General features: G+C 39.6%; 1 protein-coding gene across 1 annotated transcript in view; it reads left to right on the top strand.

Moving 5' to 3' along the window:
- The window catches only part of trh (PAS domain-containing protein trachealess), a 736,895-nt gene that overhangs the window by 628,218 nt on the left and 86,895 nt on the right, over positions 1–21,782 (top strand). Inside the window, exon 5 of the mRNA XM_083124916.1 lies at positions 17,265–17,333. Within this exon, the coding sequence (XP_082981042.1) occupies positions 17,265–17,333 (69 nt within the window). The remainder of the gene's footprint in view (positions 1–17,264; positions 17,334–21,782) is intronic.

Here is a 21,782-nt window from a genome sequence, read left to right as displayed (position 1 = left end):
GAGTGTCCGTTGTCCCCTTCTTCGAATCCTGCCGAATCGATCAATCAGGAGGCGTCGCTTTATGAGTCAGTGGAGGACGTGACATCCGGTGAGGAGAGGGTCAAGCGTCCATCCAACCCGTGGCGGAAGTTTCATACACCTGGCCTGTTGGGAATCGGCCACTCCCTGAATGGCAACTATCGCATTGTCCTTTTGTCATCAGTCCTTGCTGCGTTTTCATTGGGTTTTACTGTACGACTTTACTAGTAGCGGAGATAATTCATGTAGTTTTCCTGGTGACGAAAGCTTTCATAAATCTGACTTCACCACTGAATTCCTGGTGAAATTCTAGCCCGAAACCATACCCCACATGGCTCCCTTCCCATTTAAAGAAATGAAGTTGAATCCAAGATGGCGGACGTTGTCATGGCATGCACCAAAAAGTTTCCCCCTAGGCCTAACATATTACTACCATGACCAATTGCTGCAATGTGCACTCACTTTCATGTTATAAGCGGTGGTCAGGAACTTTTGGCTCACCCTGTATAATGCACTCCTTACAGGCACGTGGACCTCCCCGATGGCGCAGTGGTAGCGTCGTCGCCTTGTAATCAAGGAGTCCCGGGTTCGATACCCGGTGGAGGCACATAGTGGTTCGGATCCCACTTTAAACTGTAGGTTCAGTCCCGATTAGTCTTAGTGTGCATAAAATGGACTTAAAACACCAAATCAATTGATAAAACACCAAATCAATAAATCTTGCAGGCACGTATCTAGAAATATATTTCGGAAGGAGAGATCCGAACAGTCTCTCAATGATAATATAATAATAGTTTATTTTAAGTGTTGAGCACAGTATGAAACCTAATACAGCACTAAGTCAAACTGCAGAATAACATAACATAACAAGTTAGCATATTTACATTTCAAGTTACAGTTTTCAATGAGATCTATTATATCTCTGATACTAATAATTGTTTATTGTCATATAATATTGTGCAATTAACTGTAATAATAATAATAATAAATTGAAATAATTAAATTATATTAAATTAAAATAATATTAATATGTAAATTAATGTATATCGTATTATTATTATTACATGAATAGGTATGAAGACTGTTTAGGGACGGATATATAACAGCATATTCATTGTCTAAGTTACGTGTAGTTGATATGTCAAAATTTGTATAAAAACAACTGCCTGCCAAAGAAAGTTGTCAAATCTCTATCTCTATATACTCTCGAACACCTTGAGCGATTTCAACCAAACTTGGTACACGTATCACTTGCAACCTGGAAATAAATACTGTGGGGGTAAGACACCCCTGGCACCCCTAGGGGTGGGGTGGGAAGGGGTGACATGTAAAAATAATCGAGAACCACCGATATTAAATTCCGCACAGACATCCGTGACTATGCAATCCGCACAACGAAAGTGTTTCTCGGGTTGTCTAACATTCAGGCTGTATTGCTAATGGATTCGATAGTTTTCGTGACACTCCCAATGCGGTTCAACTCCCAAGTTCATCACCTATCGGCATGGGGGGTGAGAGGGGGGGGGAAATAATAAGCCACAAATGGCCTAGATTAGTGTCGAATCCATAGTTTTCGGAGTCTTAGCGACATTCACGATCACATTTAAAATTATACGGCGCACGCTTTTAGAAGGAACATGAGTTCGGCCAATACCCAGCCAGTGCTACTGCGCTGTTGCCAAACTAACTGCTAGCGCAAGGGAAGGACAGAAAATTCGCGATGTGTCCATTATTTTTGATAATGCATGCACGGTATATATGAGTACAGTGAAATAATATAGTGAATATTTCTACACAGCATTATAATATCATATCACTGTAGCATATACGAGAAACCCATACCTGAAAGAAGTTTGAAGGTATTTATTCATCACCGCTCTCGTCGTCATCCTCGGTCTCCGCATGGACGTCCGCAGGATTTTTTCCAGGGATGGGCAAGGATGGTGCTTTTTTCCAGGGGGGGAAACGAGGCACATTTTCCTCCATAATAGTGTTGTTCCCTCAAAAACATTGCTTAAATGTGAATATCATATTCATGCAATAATTAACACATATTATTGTGGCTGTAATGAAATTATATGTGAAAAATATATAATTTTTTGTTGACTTTCATTTTCCAGGGGGGCCACGGCCCCCCTCCCGGACGCCCATGATCTCCGTGTCACTGATTTCACTCATTTCCGAATCACTCTCCTGGAGGTTAATGATTAGATTTTACACCCTTGGTGCCTGTACTACTGGTGCTAAGTTTTGAGAGTGACATTATTTAAAATAAAAAGAACACACACTATCGCACGAAAGGGCTGTATATAATCTTTTCACAAACTGTTCTTTGTTGCGAACGATGAGCGAATAATTTTACACCGGCCTTGCTACGAAAACGTTGAACTCAAACTGACCCAGACTTTCAATGTTCGAGAACACCCAGAACAATGAAGGGTCATTGTTTATATCGAGGCGAATTTAACACCCACACTTTTGCCTAGACACAACAACTCAGTTGCGTCAACACGGTGGCAACGAAAAAAACAGGCTGAAGGAAATGAAAGGTGTTTCCCTTGTTTCTTCAAGGAACGATAACTCCGGCTGTAGACGACGGAAATTCATAGGATTTGGACAGTCAGGTTCAAAATGTCTTTCCCCATCTTATGATGAACCTTAAAGTGGCGAGTTTTATGAAAACTTCTTGCGCGCAAGAAAAATACAGAACACGGTGTTTAACTTCCGCGCCGCAGTCTCCTAACTGTACAACGTTGCACTCCTGCCATTGGTTGATCGCCACGCACACCCTCTGCGTGGCCCCACCCGATATCGCTTCTAAAAGCGTGCGTCGTATAGGTACATTTTACACTATAGTTAGAATTCATTATTTTCCTGTCTAATACAAGATTGGGATAAATAAATACTAGGGCAACGCCTGGAAATCAGCTAGAGTCGTTTTCACGTTCAGAAGACACAACGGCGCTTATGGAGAAACCGCACAGTGTTGCCAATACAGCGCTAGCTCATGTCGCCGGGAAATGATGACCTTCCTTCACAATGAAGGTGTTACATATTTTGTATATATAATGATAATTATATGTAATTATTAATATTAATATTATACTGTGAACGTTACAGTTACCCTTTTTACTATGATCCATTGCGATCACTACACACGCGAGTGTAATGCACGAATATGACACTTAAGAAATCACTTAAAAAAGTAAAAATCACTGAGAGCTTACACAACTGAAAACACTTTTTCGGGAGAGGGAAAAAGTCTCAACAGACCAAAGCAGATCTCTCACTCAAGTAAGGGGAACCTGGCACATGGGTTAGATTAATTTGCAACCCAAACAAACAAATGAGTTATGGCCCACGTGAACTGATAAGACGTGAATGACTCAAGCAAGGCAAGTCATATTTCTATCTTGAAGCCCCATATTTTGTCACGTGTTGGAAAGCCTTTCAAGGGTTAATATTGTGTCTATGAATTTATGTGTACGTTGGAAACTGAAAGGTGATCTTCATTTCTGTATTAATGTCGACAGTAATGTAAACGAAAACAACGTATATTTGCGACAGCACTAATGTTGATCACAACAGCAGCATTGGAAATAATTGTCAATTATTAAATTTAAGTAATTTCATTTCTATTATAACAAACAGCATGAAGTTCATATTTTTACTGAATGGAAATAAAATAACTCGAAAACTTGGTGGTGATTAGCCGGAATGCTGCGGTGAGTCAGCTCAAGATGGCCAGACAACGTCTCCTTACTTCGCGCGCGGTTCGGATTAAAAAGAAACTCCAAATGCATGGAAGTAATATTTCTGGGAACCTTTGAGTGGTTATAAAAAATAATTTAATTATTTTCTCCACAACTTTGTCGCTGGAAGTTTTTACTTGGAATTACAGAACAAAAAATGGCCAGCGACGACATTTTCTACTGCACGAATATAAAAAATCTCCACATACTTTATTTGAATATTTTTTAATGCAAATATGCTTTAAAGTATTGATAAATTCTGAGTACCACCGTCACCTATGACAATTAAAAAACAGCGTCAATTTTTTTAATAATGAAAGCTTCAATTTTACGGCATGTTTCAACGTTTTGGAATGAAAACAATGTAAAAATTGTGTTTTCACAGAAAATTTGCGTTTTTAATTTAACTAAAATTATGTAAGCAAGTTATCAGTTTTTTGTGTTCACCATCGTATTCTCTACAAAATTTCCTACAAAACTGCAGGTACCGATTTTACTTAAGCTAAATTTGTAAATCCAGAAATTTGACAACAGCGCGCTCGTATTTCCCATAAGAAAAGCATTGCCCATAAGAGCCCATTGTGTCTTCTGAACGTGAAAACGACTCTAGTGGTAGTGTGCATAAATCTTCTTTGGTACTGTCAATTCAAATCCGTATGATACCAATGTAATTCTTGAATTCGAGTAACTTCAGAGGAAATAAATGCCACTCGATTATAGTTTCATTATATAATTCTTGTACTTGGTAAGTCTTTCGGGGGGGTCCAGACCCCCTGAAACCCCCCCCCCCCAAATCCGTCCTTGACTTCTAAAACTAGTCTTGTGGCTAGGTATTGCCACACACAGAACTCGAAATTCATCAAGTGAAGGTTGATGCATTTTTCGTGCATCAATTCATACAATTGAACGTGTAATTTTAGTTTATTTGAAATGATCGCTACTGATCTCGTTCGATGCATTTTTATGCATTAAACGGAACAGCAGCTGATACAAGCACCTTTCGATGCATTTCTTTGCGTATTTTGATGCTCAAAAAGTTCATTATTCATCCTCATCGTTCCTATTAACCGATGATGTAGAAAACCGACGTAAACAAATTTGGCTTATAGGATAGGTTTTACAGAAAAGAGTTAAATCCCGCTTAAAAAGGGGATACCATTTCTCTGAAGCAACAAGACCTAGACTGCAAAGCCAAAGCTGGATTTAACTACAACTGAGACCGTTTAGTAATAGACGAAAGGATAAGTACTTGATGCTATTCGTCATTTGGACAAACCTTGCTCCAAAAAACTAGGTTGGCAACAGTAGTACGTACATCTGGACTTCCTCCCACCGCTGGAGGAGGGGAATTCTGTCATCTGCTCAACGCACAAACGTCAAAATTACCCGAGAAGTGTGTGGTTCTTCTTCCCCTTTGCACCTCTTTGCAAAGAAACAGGGATGGTTGACAAGGCTCGACTACTATTCACTGCATTTTCGCGGTAACTCTCTCATGAGTGGTAGTTCTTTTTAGGAATGATTGTGGCTAAATCATTGAGCGGATAAAAAAACAAAAAACGAAATTAACAAAAATCTAGATCGAAGTTAACACTGTTAAGCCTTGTTTCCATGTTAATAAAACATTAAAATGCAAACCAAGGCAAACTTTTATAGTATAAATATATATATATATATATATACAAGGTGGTTATAATTAAAGTGACGGTGTTCAGAGTGGTATAGCACGGGCTGTAATGAGAGTAGCAGTCTGAAACTTCGTAGATATGCTAATGAAACAATGCGCTCGCGAATTATGAAAAAAAAAAAAAAAAAAAAAAAATAGTTCCAATTCTCGCCACCAGGGTAAAAAATGGCGCTGTAAGCAGTCAAAACTTGGTATAGTTACAGGAAAAACACTATAAATCGCAGAAAACAATACTCTGTAATAAAATATCGCTACAATTTCACTATTCGAATTACATGAACATTACTAAAGGAAAAAGCAACAAGCGTCACCAACAACAACCAGGGAGCTCACACAATGGTTAGGCAATTTCACCGACTTTGACGTCAGAGTTATGGAAAATTCCACGTTTTGACTGCTTACAGCGCCGTTTTTTACCCTGGTGGCGAGAATTGGAACTTTTTTTTTTTTTGCATAATTCGCGAGCGCATTGCTTCATTAGCATATCTACGAAGTTTCAGACTGCTACTCTAATTACAGCCCGTGCTGTACCACTCTGAACACCGTCACTTTAATTATAGCCACCTGGTATATATAATATAGACCCTCTAGCAGGGTCTTCTTCTGACGAAACTTCACAACAAAACAAATCTTGTGAAGTGTCGTCAGAAGAAGACAATGTTACAGGGTGGAAGAGTTATGTTTCTATGTATTTTCATACTATAAAAGTTTGCCTTGTCAGTATTTTAATGTTTTACTAGATCAAAGGTATTTTTTGGGGGAGGGGACGGGGTACGAACGTCTGATGGCCGGTAACACTTTTGAAAAAGTCTGCATACAGCATAGATACGTACATACACCTGTGAAAAATGGGAAACCCATGTTTGGCGTTGCCAAGCTCTCAACGTGTAAAATTCGTAATGGAGCGTATCTTTATCGGTATCTAAGGATGGAGCAAGTGACAGTGTGGCAACATGAAGGGAAATTTCCATTTTGGAGGGAAATTTGAATCGAATTTTAAGCGAAAAGGGAAAAAAGGAAATTCGATTAAAAATACCGAAATTTTTGGAAATTTGAGAACTTCAGACTTTTCCAGACTCGCACATCATATCAAGATATCAGTTTCGTATACGTGTACATAATTTTATGCTGTTGATCTTGCTTGTACTCCTTTAAATGCACGCCACGGCTTTGGCTGTATGAGTATGTATAAAGTTTCCCACCAAGTAGGGATTTATGCGAGCACTTAAAGCGCCGTGGTTCTGGCGCTGCGTTATTGTCAGTATGAAATCTGAAATGGGAGTGATGAAAACGCCCGTGTAGATTGTTAATTGTTCATTGATTGCTCAGTTCATGAAATTTCCCGAGTGATTAACGAATTACTGGGGAAGTGACGCAGTAAATGAAAAATTCAAACAATGAATCGCGAGAACGATCCTTTCTCGGTACTCAGGTAATATTTCATAATTTTCACTAGTTCTCGAGAAAATCATGACCAAATATTTACCTAACCTTATACATATGCTTAAGGAATGGAAACAAATGTTGACTAGGAATGAATGCAAATTTAAAGATGAAAATTATTTTCCAAATAACCATTCTGGATTACATTCGATGGGTCGGTTATGTTGTAGCGACATATCTTCATCCTCTGCTTTGTATGAGAGCTAGCGAACATCGTCGCCTCCCTCGAAAACGTGGACGCCATTTGGTATTGTGGTCACGTGACTGTTCAGTTCACAAACTGAGTCCGTTCGGGGGTCGCCTCGTTTGAACGTGTTCGCCTGATTCCTTCATTATGACCCTCCCCCTTCCGTTGTCCTCTCCCTTCCTCTCGCACTCTAATCCCAACGCAAGCTACAACCCTCGACTCGACCAGTTCAGATTGAAAACGGCCACAAAGCTTTATTTCTACCTTTTTTTTTATCTTGGAAGATTCCTCCTACAGCACATCCGAACATTCATTCGGGGAACTTCGGGTTCGCTCGCATTAAGGAGGCGTGTTTCTTTCCACACATATTTTTTTGTATTGAAATTGGTTACATCGGGGTCCGTGCGAACAAATCATTCCTGCTCAAGGTCTGTCGACTATCAAGGCTTGACAGTTGTCCCGAGTACGCCCGAGAGCATACGAAATTACACGAACAACTGCACATAAATCTCGGCCCGGGTTTAGTTTTCCTCTGCAGTGCTTTTCTTTGGAGAAAATATCCTAGATCAGCGAGCTTGATGCACCAAAATACATTCTTGGAAGAAGTTATATACCCATAATTTTCTGGTTTTCTAAAAATAAAAGGAACAAAGTGGTAGTTTGCAAATACAGTAAAACCTCGTTAATCCAGGCCAAAGGGGGGTATAAGTTGACTGACCGGTTTAACGAAAGTCCGGATTAACTGAAATAACCTAAAAGAACAGTAGAAAGTGCATTAAAACTCCGTTTATAGCAACAAAACACGTTTATTATGGTGTATTTAAAGGGCATACACTATACAGTACAGAACAAAGTCTGCGGGAAACAGAATTTCATCAGTGGTTGACTGCCTTTTCTTTTCTTCCTGCCCGGATTAAGCGAAGTCCGACTTATCGGGGTCCTGATTAACGAGGTTTTACTGTACATTAGAATTACTTCTCTCTTTTTCAGCAAATTCTAAACTTCCTTATACTATAATGATTTTGTGTATTAATGTTATTATCAATAATAACAGTGCGTACAAGAAATAAATAACAGCATCATTCTGAACTTGCACCTGTGCATTTCATGTAGCATTAATAATAATAACAGCAAATTAATGTATCTGTCACGAGGATAATACATAATAATTAATTGAAGAAACCCACATATGTTAGTATGAAGAGTAGGATGCTAGAGTTGAGAAAATGTTCATATGATATGAGTGCCATCTCTACGTAATATTATGTACCTTCTACACAGCCGTCATGCTGTGAACGAATAAGTTTTGAAAGGTCAGTCCGGGACAAGAAGTGCGCTCCCCCCTCTCCTCAGTTAGTTTTTTTTATCACTTCCACTAATTGCATGTTCTATAATAACACTTGTAAACTTTAAAATATATAAACATCCGATTTAAGATTGTTCATGAAACTCCTTTTTCGTAGACAAGCACCACTTGCACTATGCACTTCGCCACACAACTCTAATACCCCACATATCATATCCGTCCGTCGATATATCTCCACTTGACTTTCAATTGTTTGCATACAAAATGTTTGCATTCGTTTCTTCGAGGAACAATTGATTATATTCGAGCACTGTTGCGTGACCTCTGAAAATAGTTTTTTGGTGTAATAGGGTTTTGGTGTAAGAAGTTATTTAAAACACTAGAAACTCCTTTCTTCGTATGCAAGGAGTAGTACAGTAAAAGAAAGGGTGTTTATGGCAACACAGGCAACCCGTATATCAAATAATGGATTACATTGAATATTATACAATATTACAAGTAATCAATGTTAAAAGTCAATATTGCATTAAAGATTAGTTATTTATTGGTTGGTTGGTTGATTTGGTGTTTTAAGTCCACTTTATGCACAGTAAAGCTAATTGGGACTGGACCTACAGTTTAAAGTGGGATCCGAACCACTTGTGCCTCCACCGGGTATCGAACCCGGGACCCCTTGATTACAAGGCAACGACGCTACCACTGCGCCATCGGGGAGGCCAGCTATTTATTGAAATATGTAATTTAAAAATAAACTTATGTCGTCACAACAGCCTATAAACATTATCTCATTTGAAAGTCCAGGGGCAATTGCCCCCTCTCGCCCCACCCTGTAGGCGTCCATGGATAAAAGTTGATTCATTACCCCTTGAACCACCATTGGTACGCCACTGTCGAAAAAGAACGAAGAAAATAGTCATTATTTCATCGCAGGGCACGGAAACGACGAATGAATCACATCTATTGAACACACACACACACTCTCACGTATGCACACACATGCGTACTTAACACAGAGATTTGCCCCTCCTAGGGACACGAGTAAGTACTGAGATGGGGTTAACTTAATCAGCTGGTCGAGTCGACGAAGGGAAACTCATTCCCTCGCCAGTCTCTCAGTTAGTTGGGCGTTCTCTCACTAGATGGAACTGTCAGCAGAGACTTAACCGCGTTAGGCGTGCTGATTCAGGAAGGCGAAATCTGCCAAGGCGAGGAGGGGAGAACTAAACAAGGAATTCTGTGCCGGTATTCTGCTCCGGTATTTCCTCTTTTTTATCCCCGATTCTCCCCCCGTTCCTTTATCAGTTCCCTTTCCCTTTGTCGTTTCTCTTTTAAGCTCCAACCGCGCGCGGGGAAAATATCGCAACAACATTTGCAAAATGTAAATCGAATCAAACATGGACCTCCCTTTGCAAAGCTAGCGGTAATTTAATTTCGACGCCGCTGGGGACGAGATTACGTGCCACTTATTGTAAACCAAACTCGGTTAATTGGGGCGAATGCCGGCGTTCTACAAATCCCGGCACGTGTTATGAGGTACTGCATTTGTGCACGAGTTGTCGTAGGATTATTGTTTGACCACGGAAGAAGCTACTTACTACCTCGACGAACAGGGCCGGACCTAGGTGAGGGGCATGCAACGTACACGGGGCACATAACCAAAGTTTTTCAGAGCTCTGGAAAAATCAAAAGCGTAGTTCCTTAGGGAGAATTCACATCAATTAATTGATTGATTGGTGTTTAAAGTCCATTTTATGCATAATAAGGGTAATCGGGACTGGACCTACAGTTTAAAGTGATTCAAACCACTATGTGAAACCAACGGGGCGACGAGGCTACCGCTGCTCCATCTGGGAGGCCCCAATTCACAGCGATGCGACAGGTGACGACATGTATAGCTTGATGATTTCACCAATCGAATGCAGACTTGTGTGGCTTTGCTTGTCGTTGTGAAACGATGCTCTTTATTGGCTCGGTGCCAAGCGACGTATGTGTCGCTTGTCACTTCAGTGTTATTTCTCCCTTAGTCTGAAGTACAGGCATCCTATACGCGTATATTCACAACGTAAACAGTATTACAATTAATAAACAATCTTCTATATCTATATAAAAAAAATGGATGTATTTTTATATGTATGTTTGTTCCGGCATAACTCTCGAACGCCTGGAGCGATTTCAACCAAACTTGGTACACGTATCACTTACAATCTGGAAATAAATAGTGTGGGGATAAGACACCCCTGGCACTCTTAAGGGTGGGAAGGGAACATAAAATAGTATTCTGTTGCGTGGCATTTTCGTGTGTCATATCCTGCAAGTTCTGCTTCCTCCTACACAGTACGGTGAATTTGGTTGCCTACACAGAAGGTGCGAAATTGCCATACTTTTCGGTGTCTGTAGGATGAATAGTGACACTCCCAATGCCGTTCAACTCGAAGTTCATCACCTATCGGCATGGGGGTGAGAGGTGAAAATGCCCTAGATTAGTGTCGAGTCCATAGTTTTCGGAGTCGCTAAGCTAATTGGTGACATTCACGATGACCGAACTTGGTATGACTTACAATCTGGAAAGAAATACTGTGGGGGTAAGACACCCCTGCCACCGGAAGGGGGTGACATGTAAAACGACCGATATTAGTGTGGAATCCATAGTTTTGGGGGTCGCTAAGATGAATTGTGACACACCCAATGCTGTTCAACTCCAAGTTCATTTTACACTGTAGTTAGGATTCATTATTTTCCTGTCTAATAGAAGATTGGGATAAATAAATACCTGAGCTTTATTATATAAGAATAATAAGCAGAATGGTACAGTGGTAGGCCCCAATTCACAGCGATGGGACGGACGACATGTATCGTTCGATGATCTTACCAATTCAATGCAGGCTTCTGTTTCTCTTCAATTCCGACGTGCCACTGGTGCGACATTCGTTATATTTAATTACAAAACTGGGATATGCTGGTTACCAAGCCGAGCAATTTTTAATAATATCCAAATAATTAAACAAATAGTGTATATTAGCTATTCTTGATTGAAATAACGCAACAACAATTTTCATGTAGTACTTTGTTTAGTAATAATAGTGATTCGTTGTGAGTGTCCCTGTATGAATTTCATATCATCATTCACCTAAATCTTCGCGATTACCCAAAATCATTTGGGATATTCCGCTCTCTCTCTCTCTCTCTCTCTCTCTCTCTCTCTCGCTCGCTCGCTCTCTCTCTCTCTCTCTCACTCATTCATCAACACGTATAGGTCTTGTCCAATCTTACGGCGGGCGCTCTACATGCTGGCAAGGGAAGCGACCAATCCAGCTCGATATGAACCGCAACAGCTTGAGGTGCGCGTAGTACTTCCTCCCGCCACGTCGTAACTCGGCGTCACCTCTTTTGTCTGGTTGGTCTGCAGCGGATTTCCCGCTCCGCACTTCCCTTGCCAGCACTAGGGTCGCCCACCGTAAGAGTACACAAAAGCTATAGTAAATATTGTTTTCCACTTTATAAATCGCACCGAACTCAGCCACAAATGGCCCGCACTCGATACTCCCCCGAACACAAGCCTCGATTGTCGATTGCTAATGCAACCCTCAAGTTACAAGACTTTATTTATTTACGTTCACAGAAAGCAAGACTATTTGAAGTAGAAACCTCAAGAAAAAGAAAATGCAAACCGATCTGTGGAGAAGCTCTGTGCAGTGATAAGAAGAGTTCTTTATGTCTGTAAATAGTAATTATGAGAAGTTGTTATTTATTTCTTTGGGTGATTCAGATTATATTACCTGAAGATATGCAGGGTGAGTCAAGAGTCTTTGCACACCCTTTTATTTTGAAACGTGACAGGAAAATGTGAAATCTGGTAATGGGAGATGGTAGAAGGGGGGCGCAACTTGTAGGGCACATGGTGATCATGGTCGCCATCTTGAAATCGCTATCTTGAACGGAGGTTCGAAATTTCAAAAGGGAAGGGGGGCATGTAGCATATCAAATTACACTAGCGTGAGCTCAGGAATTCAAAAGTGTAATTGTTTCTTGATATCTTGTATCGTTTGCAAGTTATGAACACTGAAAGTTTGAAAATGACCTACCAGCGGCACGCTACAGCACTTGTTCTATGTGATGGCAACCACGTCCAATGCACAATTGTAGACGCCGTTTACGCTCCTGCACACGAAGGAGAATGTCCGGTGAAATGTGGTCACACGCGTGCTCAATGCGTTCCTGCATGTGCCTTCTATCGCGGGATTTCTCAGCATACACCATCTGCTTGAGATGGCCCCACAGATAGAAATCGAGGCGTGTGAGGTCAAGTGATCTGGGCGGCCATTCCACGGGACCACGGTGACCAGTCCACTTCCCTGGGAATTGTGCATCGAGCCATTGACGCACACCAACGCCATAGTGGGGAGGGGCCCCATCGTGTTGAAAATAAGAGGGAAAGTTGCCGTCCGGGTTCAGAATGGAAGGAAACACATGTGTCTGAAGGAGCGTCAGGTACTCTTGCGCCGTTAAGGTAGTGTCGATGAAGAATGAACCAATGATGCGGGTGTCCCATACGCAACACCACACATCACCTTTGGAGGACTATGTTCCTTACTCGGTTGCACCAAGTTTGGATTACTATCACACCAGTATCGACAATTATGCCGATTGACCTCCCCATTCAAACAGAAATAGGCCTGAACAGTATGCCACGTGCAAACGAGGGATCCAGTTCGTGTTGGTTCGTACCCACGTGCAGAACTACCCGTCGATCTGGGTCATCCTCGTTTAGTTTATGTTGCATGTGAAGCTTATAAGGATGCCAGCGATTGGTATGCAATATCCGGACAATGGAGGACTGGGTGATGCCACTTTCCAGTGAGAGACGACGAGTACTGCGTTTGGGACTCTTCACAAACGATGCTAGAACCATCGTTGCCGTCTCCTCATTGGTGGCAGTCTTTGGTCGCCCACTACGTGCCCTGTCTTCCACTTTGCCAGTTTTTTTTGGAAGTTGCCGATAACGTACGCGACCGTGCTGTACGATACAGGATGTCTGTCTGGGTGCCGCCTGTTGACGTCATCTGCGATGTCTCTGAAACTGCGTTCCCCGGATATTAGGATGATTTCTATCTTCTGTTCCTTTTTCAGAGGCATATTATATCACCTGAAACAATGAACGTCACAATTAGACTTTTCAAACTTTGAGTGTTCATAACTTGCAAGCGATACAAGATATCAAAGAAACAATTACGCTTTGGAATTCCTGAAATCACGCTAGTGTAATTTGATATGCTACATGCCCCCCTTCCCATTTGAAATTTCGAACCTGCGTTCAAGATGGCGGAATTCAAGATGGCGGCCATGATCACCATGTACCTAACAAGTTGCGACCCCCCTCTACTACCATCTCCCCCCATTACCAGATTTCACATTCTCCTGTCAGGTTTCAAAATAAAAGGGTGTCCAAAGACTTTTGACTCACCTTGTACTGTGCATTTTATAACATTTGTTGGAGTTTATTATTCTGTACCAATATTTATATTCAATTGTCAACTTGCATTATTTAAATAACATACATATTGTCACACTGGCAGGAAATATCCTCATATGCCTAATAATTTCTGTGAAAAGGAAGTTTGAAGTATCAACAGTTAGACTAAACATTGTTCAGAGAAGAACTTGCAACTCCCCTTAAAGCACCCCAAATACGTCTGCGCAATCCTATTGGAAATAAAATAAATACAATCAATGTCAACCTATAGTCTCGGTTTCGACTCGACTTTGCAGAAGTGTGTCTCGTTCTGTTACGCCTCGACAATGCTCGGAAGTTCTTTGGGGTGGGGTGGAAACTCTCGACTAAATGAAACATATGCAAAAGTGTATATCCTGCCTCGTGCTCTTGCGAGAATCTAGTCGGACCTTCCTACAACTAGATAGGGAATGCGGTTTGGGGGAAGGGGAGCTGATAATCACTATTTATGTGTTTAACCGCTCCTGCAGCTTCCAAATGTCCCACTGCTGCAGATAAACGGGACGTGGACCAGTTTGGGACACGTTTAAGATCATTAATCTCCCATGCAAATTGTTTCTCGGCTTTTTTCATGTGTAAAGGCGAAAGATTGTGGTTGAATTTATGGGAGCCCCCCTCAAATACATCTGGCTACACTGCAGTACCTTCAAAACAGGCAGAGAGAGCATGGGATATTCTTAAGACTTATGATTAAATATCAGTAGAATGTTTGAAACAAAAGTGTTTGAAACAAATGACTTTTTTTTTTACAAATGTTTTAAACATTTCGAACACAGTGTTTAAAATTTGTATTTTTTTAGACTTGTTTAAAATACATTTGGTGTTAGTCTGTGGTTGTTTGTGTTTGGCAACTCTGTCTTTTCATTCAGTGTGCCATTCAGTTTACTGTGCACAGAAATCAGTGACCGAAGTAGAATATGGAATGTTTCTTGGTAAACAACAAAACAATCGATCAGACAATTCGATTGTCGCAGGTGTAAAATTAACTTCCGATCTGACAAAAAAATTGCACACAGAATGGATCACTAAATATCTGTAAATAATTGAGAAGTTCCCGGATCCTTTGGATAAAGATACTTTTTTTTTCCAAGACTATGTTGATGTTATATCAACAGTTTCGTTTGGTGATATGTATTTAATTGATAAGAAGCTTGAAATGAAGCTTACATTGATTGTAAATATTGTAATACTTCGATTACAACAGTGAAATGTATAATTTTCGACATTGTTTACTCAAAAAGAGCCAGCCCCCTTAATTTTATGATTTATAGAGAGCGCGTAACTTCAAGGTCAAGGCATGTGCGTTCAATAACGCTGATAACATGGATTTACAAACAGTTCCAACTTTTAAATTTCTCAACATACGTGCGTTAGATAATTATAATTTTAAAACACGTAAAATATTTTCATTGGGTTTACTTACTGTGATTAAGTGTCGATTCTAGAGCCTACTCCCGCGTGTTGGTTTCCAAACTTTCCCTTTACTGGCTGAATCCACTGATTTTTCCGTATCAGGTCCGCTGGAAAAACTAGGGATAGATATCTTGAGAAAAATAATTTGTTCCGTATCTCGTGTTGCAACCAAAAGTCACACAATGATTTTCGCCTTTTCTGTAAAACACTGCCTTTACACCTTTGAACTCCGTTATTTTTTCAAAGCCGGAAGTGAAGTTATTTCCGCGCCCAAGACGCACGGAAATGTAAATATCCAGTGAATAGCCCCTATCTTCAGTTAACAAAGAAATATATCGTAGTGAGTGTTAAAAGTGATTAAAACAATTTCATAATTAAACAGCAGTCTTGGCAAGGTAATTTACTCGTTACGTTTTTTTTTACGTAAATTACGCGTAATTTACTAGTAATTTACTTCGCACAGAAAACCAGTTTTTTACGCTGATGTAGAAAACTCATTTTCTTTCGTAAATTAGTAATATAAAAACTACTTTAATTTTATAAATTTTAAACTTTAATTTTGTTACATATTTCAGCACAAAAGCATTATTTTCTGAAGATTGTTTATACAGCCACCTCACGGCCTCACCCTCACTAACAGATTTCTTACAAAAGAACTGTTCTTTTGCATATTTTTAAAAACTGAGAACCTGTTGATGTATACGTCTTGCACTAGTTCTGTTATTTATAATACATATAGTATAACGGTTAACGACAATTTATTAGAATTGGATTTCAGAGTTTTACTAACAGCTTCAAATTCCTTTTTCATGCATAGGCTAATTATGATATGAATATAAATATTGCAGTTTGTAAAATTTCAATATAAGAGCAAATCGAGAAGGAAATTTTTTAAAACCCTTTTTTTCGTTCTTGTTTTCTACCACTGCCAATTGCCATGGATAACAATAACCATCGCAAAAACCATGTTTTCTTTTAATTTTTATGTTCGAGTTTTTTACGCACTTTACGTTTTATACGTATTTTACGCGTAATTTACAACCCTGTTGAACAGTATATGGATGAAACAGTTTTGTTCCGCACTTAACGTACATTGTTGTTAAATATCAATGTATTTTGTTGCATTCACAAGGATGGAGCCTGGCAACCATGAATTAGTTGGTCCTTCTCGAACAACCTAAAAAAAAAATGTTTTTGTTTCTTTGGGTGCACCATAAATATATATTTAAATACGCAATCATTAAAATTATATCAATAAGTTTAACTTTGAAATGGCCGATAATACTTTAAAAGCAGTCATGCTCATTTTCTTTTCTGTAAAAGAAACAAACAAAAAGGCAGGGGAAATTAACGGTCTTGCACCGTAATTTTTTAGTCAACTTCTTTCAGTGTTCAGACACGCTTTCCAACTATTTTTTATTTGCTTAAAGATATAATACATAATCGTTATAAACTGCAGCTCAATGTACCATAAACGTTTTAGAAACTGAATGGTTAAAATTAGACTACATCAAGCCGTTAATTCTTGTAAACGGTGAGTTATTTTCTTTACCGTAATCTTAGACCGCCATTTCATCGTAAAAATTTACCATATTTTACTGTACCATTAAATTTAACAGTCTGCCTATTAATTGAAAAGAACGTGGCCGAACAGTTCTTTATTTAAATTCCATAATGCTTATAAGTTCCAGTTGTGTTCACCATAAACATACTTTTGAAATCTTAATCATTAAAATTAAAATAATTAGGTTAACTGTGTGATTTCTGATAATACTTGAAAAAAACGGTCATGGTAATTATTTTAACGGTAATTGGACGGCAGCAGAAATTGACGGTCTTAAACCGTTATTTCTTCAATCGACTTTTACATTGCAGATTTGTCGTGTATGTCTGTCTGTCTTGTCTTTACGACATCTTTTACCGGTTATCAACACGGTTTTCTTTACTGTCAGGTGATTGCGGCAGCTCCATGGTAGACGTCTACAAACTCCTCCTCGACTACAAGTCGAAATATTGGAAAGGTAAAGTTCTTCCGTCAAGTTCCTATTTGCTGACTGTTCTGTGCTGTTCGCTCCCTTCACCTCATGTGCTTGTGTTTTGTCAGTCACTCTTCCAACTCGCTTCTTGTGGCTCTGTAGAACAGGCTTTGTATTTTCTTATCTTCTTCGTGTTTGTTGGAGTGCCAGACTTGTGCATGAGACCTTGTTTTCAGATAGTTCTTCTGTTAGTATCTGCACTACGTTTTTGTGTGAATTTCATCAGGTTAAAACCCAGTATAAGTAGTCTTTCTCCCCCACTGATCCAACTCTCATAGAAGTTGTCATAACATACACTACCTCTTTTTGTGTAAGAAGCACACTAGCACCACCTTGTGACAGTTTTCAAACAACTTTTCCACCATGCCACACTGCTGGAATATATCGTAAAATTTAGTGTTCTACCGTTAAAATTTAACAGTCTGCCTGTTAATATACGAAAACTGGGCGAAGTCGTCGCTTTCCGCGCATGCGCATTCATGACGTCACTATGTGTTGAGACTAGAATGAGAAGTAAAGATGGCGTTGGTAACAGCTTCGTGTATTAAACACTGACAAGCTCATACATGTAGGCCTATTGTATGGCGTTGAAACGTAAAAGAAAGAACTCTCAAATTTAAAAATGGATATTTTATCTCGCATAAAGGTTGTTAATGATTGCAATTTGCAGTTACGTACAATGTTAGGACTTCCCGTAAAAAATTCTACCTTTTAGATTTAACATTCTGCCTATTAATTTTCCAATAAACAAAATGCATGAGTTCTTAATTTGTTTGAATATTTTAGCATGCATGAAAATACAATAAATTATAGTTGCGTGCAAAAATTGAACCATTAAAGTTATATTAATTATGGTAAACATGTAACGACCGTTAATACTTTAAAAAAACGGTCATTTCTTTACAGTGGATGGCAACTGAAATTAAGACCTTCAATTTTCCAGTCAACTCATTACAGTTTACACCATAAATGTATTTTTAAAATTGAATCGTTACAATTGCTTAGTTTTATTAGGTAAACTGTACGGGCGTTAATGATTTATAAACGAACTTGGTCTTTTTTTTACGGTAAAATGTAATATATACATACTGTAACTACAGTATCTCGGTAAACTTTAATTTTATTTTGAATGTACGATTCAGTTTTGCTCTACCTCTACGTACAGTTGCGTAGACGCTACAATTGACATTCATATTACTGTTTTGCTTTATAGGCAGTTATATCCTCAGGGTATGCAATCCCGTTGTTTTTGCGTGTAATTCGGGTTGCACGTGCATAAGGGACACGAACACAGCCACTGTATAAGAATGAAAATCGCTGAGGCTCGCTCTAAATCGTCGAGTCACGTACTAGCCTTGCCAGAGAGCTGTTTGGTGGAAGCCTCAAATGAACTCTTCCCACAAAAGGAAGGCCCCCCCCCCCTTTCCCTCCATTCCAGAAAGCTGCGGCAGGACCCACAATAGTCGGCCGTCGCTTCCGTGTACTCCTCATAAAAGGGAGTCGGAATCAGGACCCGCCGGTCGTACACGTATCCGCTATGATCCACACGAACAGTGATTGGCGACAGAGCCGTGATCTCTTTCGTTCAGACGCTCCGGCAGAAGGAATCCCGAAATTCGATTCCTTCCTTTATAGGAGAAATTCCCTCACGACAACGCCACGCCGCATCTCCACGGTATTTTGTTCCTCCCTTCTTAATTTCGATGAACATATTCGCGGGATGTGACGTTACATCCATTTGATCTTCAAAGAAGTAGTTTTTTGTCAGGAAAAGTAGCGTGAATGGGAGATTATGACTGCAAAGACTCATCTAATGCCCCCGTTTGTATTGATTCTACCGGACTTCATTTACAAAGAAAATGACCCAATAGTTCTTGGGCGCCAATATTATTACAAATATCCCTTTTCACACCAACATGAAGCACAAGCCCTATTATCGTTGCAACCGAGATGAACTTGCCATAGTTGATTAGGAAGCGTTTCATTCCCCACAAGAAATGCATGGGACTAGGAACACATTTTAACGATATTTTCAATAAGTTGTATCTAACTTAACACTTGGGTTAAAGATCCACTTAAAACTGCAACGTGAGAAGAAGTCCACAATCAGGATGTTACTGTCCTCCTCTTTCTAAACCTAGAAATTTATTGAAATAAATGTGCATCTTATACGAATGCTCATCCTCATTAGTTACGTGTGCTGTTTGCTGTACGCAGAAATTTGTTATAATAGTTTTGTTAAGTATTTTTATCATTTTTAAAGGAAATTCGTGACTTCCTAATAGTCACGGAGCAAAAAGAGGGATAAAAGCAAGACAGACAATTGTAACTCGAGTCTGACAACACTGTAGACAATTGTAACTCGAACTTGACAACGAGGCTGACATTGTAACTTAAGTCTCACACCGTGACTGACAATTGTAACTCAAGTCTGACAAGAAGACGCACAATTACAACTCGAGCCTGACTAGGAGATAGACAATTGTAATTTGTGTCTCACACCATGACTGAAAATTAAAATTCGAATCTGACTACGAGACAAACAATTGTAAGTAGTGCCTGACAGCGAGACTTGACATTCGTAACTGACAACTACACTCATAATTGCAACTCGAGTCGGACAATAAGTTTGACAGTTGTAGCTATACCTTACGTTGCTATGTGTGCTATTTGATGCGCGCAGAAGTATTTTGTATCTATTGTTTGGAAGGTTGAGACGAGACTGAAACAGGAACGAGAGTAGAATTTAAATATCGAGACGAGACCAAGAACTGTACAAGCTTTCTTACGAGACAAACTGACAATTGAGAACAATACTCACATTTGTTAACTCGAGTTTGACAATGCTAAGTCGTGTCCGACAACGAGATAGGCAATTGCAACTGGAATCTGACACAAAACTCACAATTGCAAATCTAGTCTGACAATTTAAACTCTAGTCTGAGAAATATAACCCAATGACAATTCTAAGTCGTGTCCGACAACTAGACAGACAATTGCAACTGGAATCTGACACAAAACTCACAATTGCAAATCTAGTCTGACAATTTAAACTCTAGTCTGAGAAATGTAACTCAATGACAATTCTAAGTCGTGTCCGACAACTAGACAGACAATTGCAACTGGAATCTGACACAAAACTCACAATTGCAAATCTAGTCTGACAATTTAAACTCTAGTCTGAGAAATGTAACCCAATGACAATTTTAAGTCGTGTCCGACAACTAGACAGACAATTGCAACTGGAATCTGACACAAAACTCACAATTGCAAATCTAGTCTTGACAATTTAAACTCTAGTCTGAGAAATGTAACCCAATGACAATTCTAAGTCGTGTCCGACAACTAGACAGACAATTGCAACTGGAATCTGACACAAAACTCACAATTGCAAATCTAGTCTGACAATTTAAACTCTAGTCTGAGAAATGTAACCCAATGACAATTCTAAGTCGTGTCCGACAACTAGACAGACAATTGCAACTGGAATCTGACACAAAACTCACAATTGCAAATCTAGTCTGACAATTTAAAATCTAGTCTGAGAAATGTAACCCAATGACAATTCTAAGTCGTGTCCGACAACTAGGCAGACAATTGCAACTGGAATCTGACACAAAACTCACAATTGCAAATCTAGTCTGACAATTTAAACTCTAGTCTGAGAAATATAACCCAATGACAATTCTAAGTCGTGTCCGACAACTAGACAGACAATTGCAACTGGAATCTGACACAAAACTCACAATTGCAAATCTAGTCTGACAATTTAAACTCTAGTCTGAGAAATGTAACCCAATGACAATTTTAAGTCGTGTCCGACAACTAGACAGACAATTGCAACTGGAATCTGACACAAAACTCACAATTGCAAATCTAGTCTTGACAATTTAAACTCTAGTCTGAGAAATGTAACCCAATGACAATTCTAAGTTGTGTCCGACAACTAGACAGACAATTGCAACTGGAATCTGACACGAAACTCACAATTGCAAATCTAGTCTGACAATTTAAACTCTAGTCTGAGAAATGTAACCCAATGACAATTCTAAGTCGTGGAATCTGGAACTGGAATCTGACACAAAAATCACAATTGGAGACAAACAATTGCAATTCGAGATCAGACCAATAACAAGGCGGATGTAATTGTTCGTGAATTCACCTCGAGAGTGTCCATAGGATCAGGAACAGGAAAGAGGATAAAAGTAGGGAAATTATAGGGAAAATAGGGGGGGGGGGGATTTATCGACCTGTCTAGGAGCCTTTCTTCATGCTTATAAACGCATCCAGCGTAATCGTGGGCTTAGCCCTTTAATGTCTCCGCGGAAATCCCTGGACGATCTTCGATGATTTCTCATTGGCAGAAGATTAAGGAGATTCCTCGGGGTGCAAATTCCCTGCACGAGATTTCTGCAGGATCAGTGGTGGGCCATT

Source organism: Lepisma saccharinum, chromosome 7 (assembly GCF_977018435.1).
Source record: "Lepisma saccharinum chromosome 7, izLepSacc3.1, whole genome shotgun sequence".
NCBI lineage: Eukaryota > Metazoa > Arthropoda > Insecta > Zygentoma > Lepismatidae > Lepisma > Lepisma saccharinum.
The sequence above is the reverse complement of the archived record's forward strand: the minus strand, read 5'-3'. Positions and strand labels throughout refer to the sequence as shown.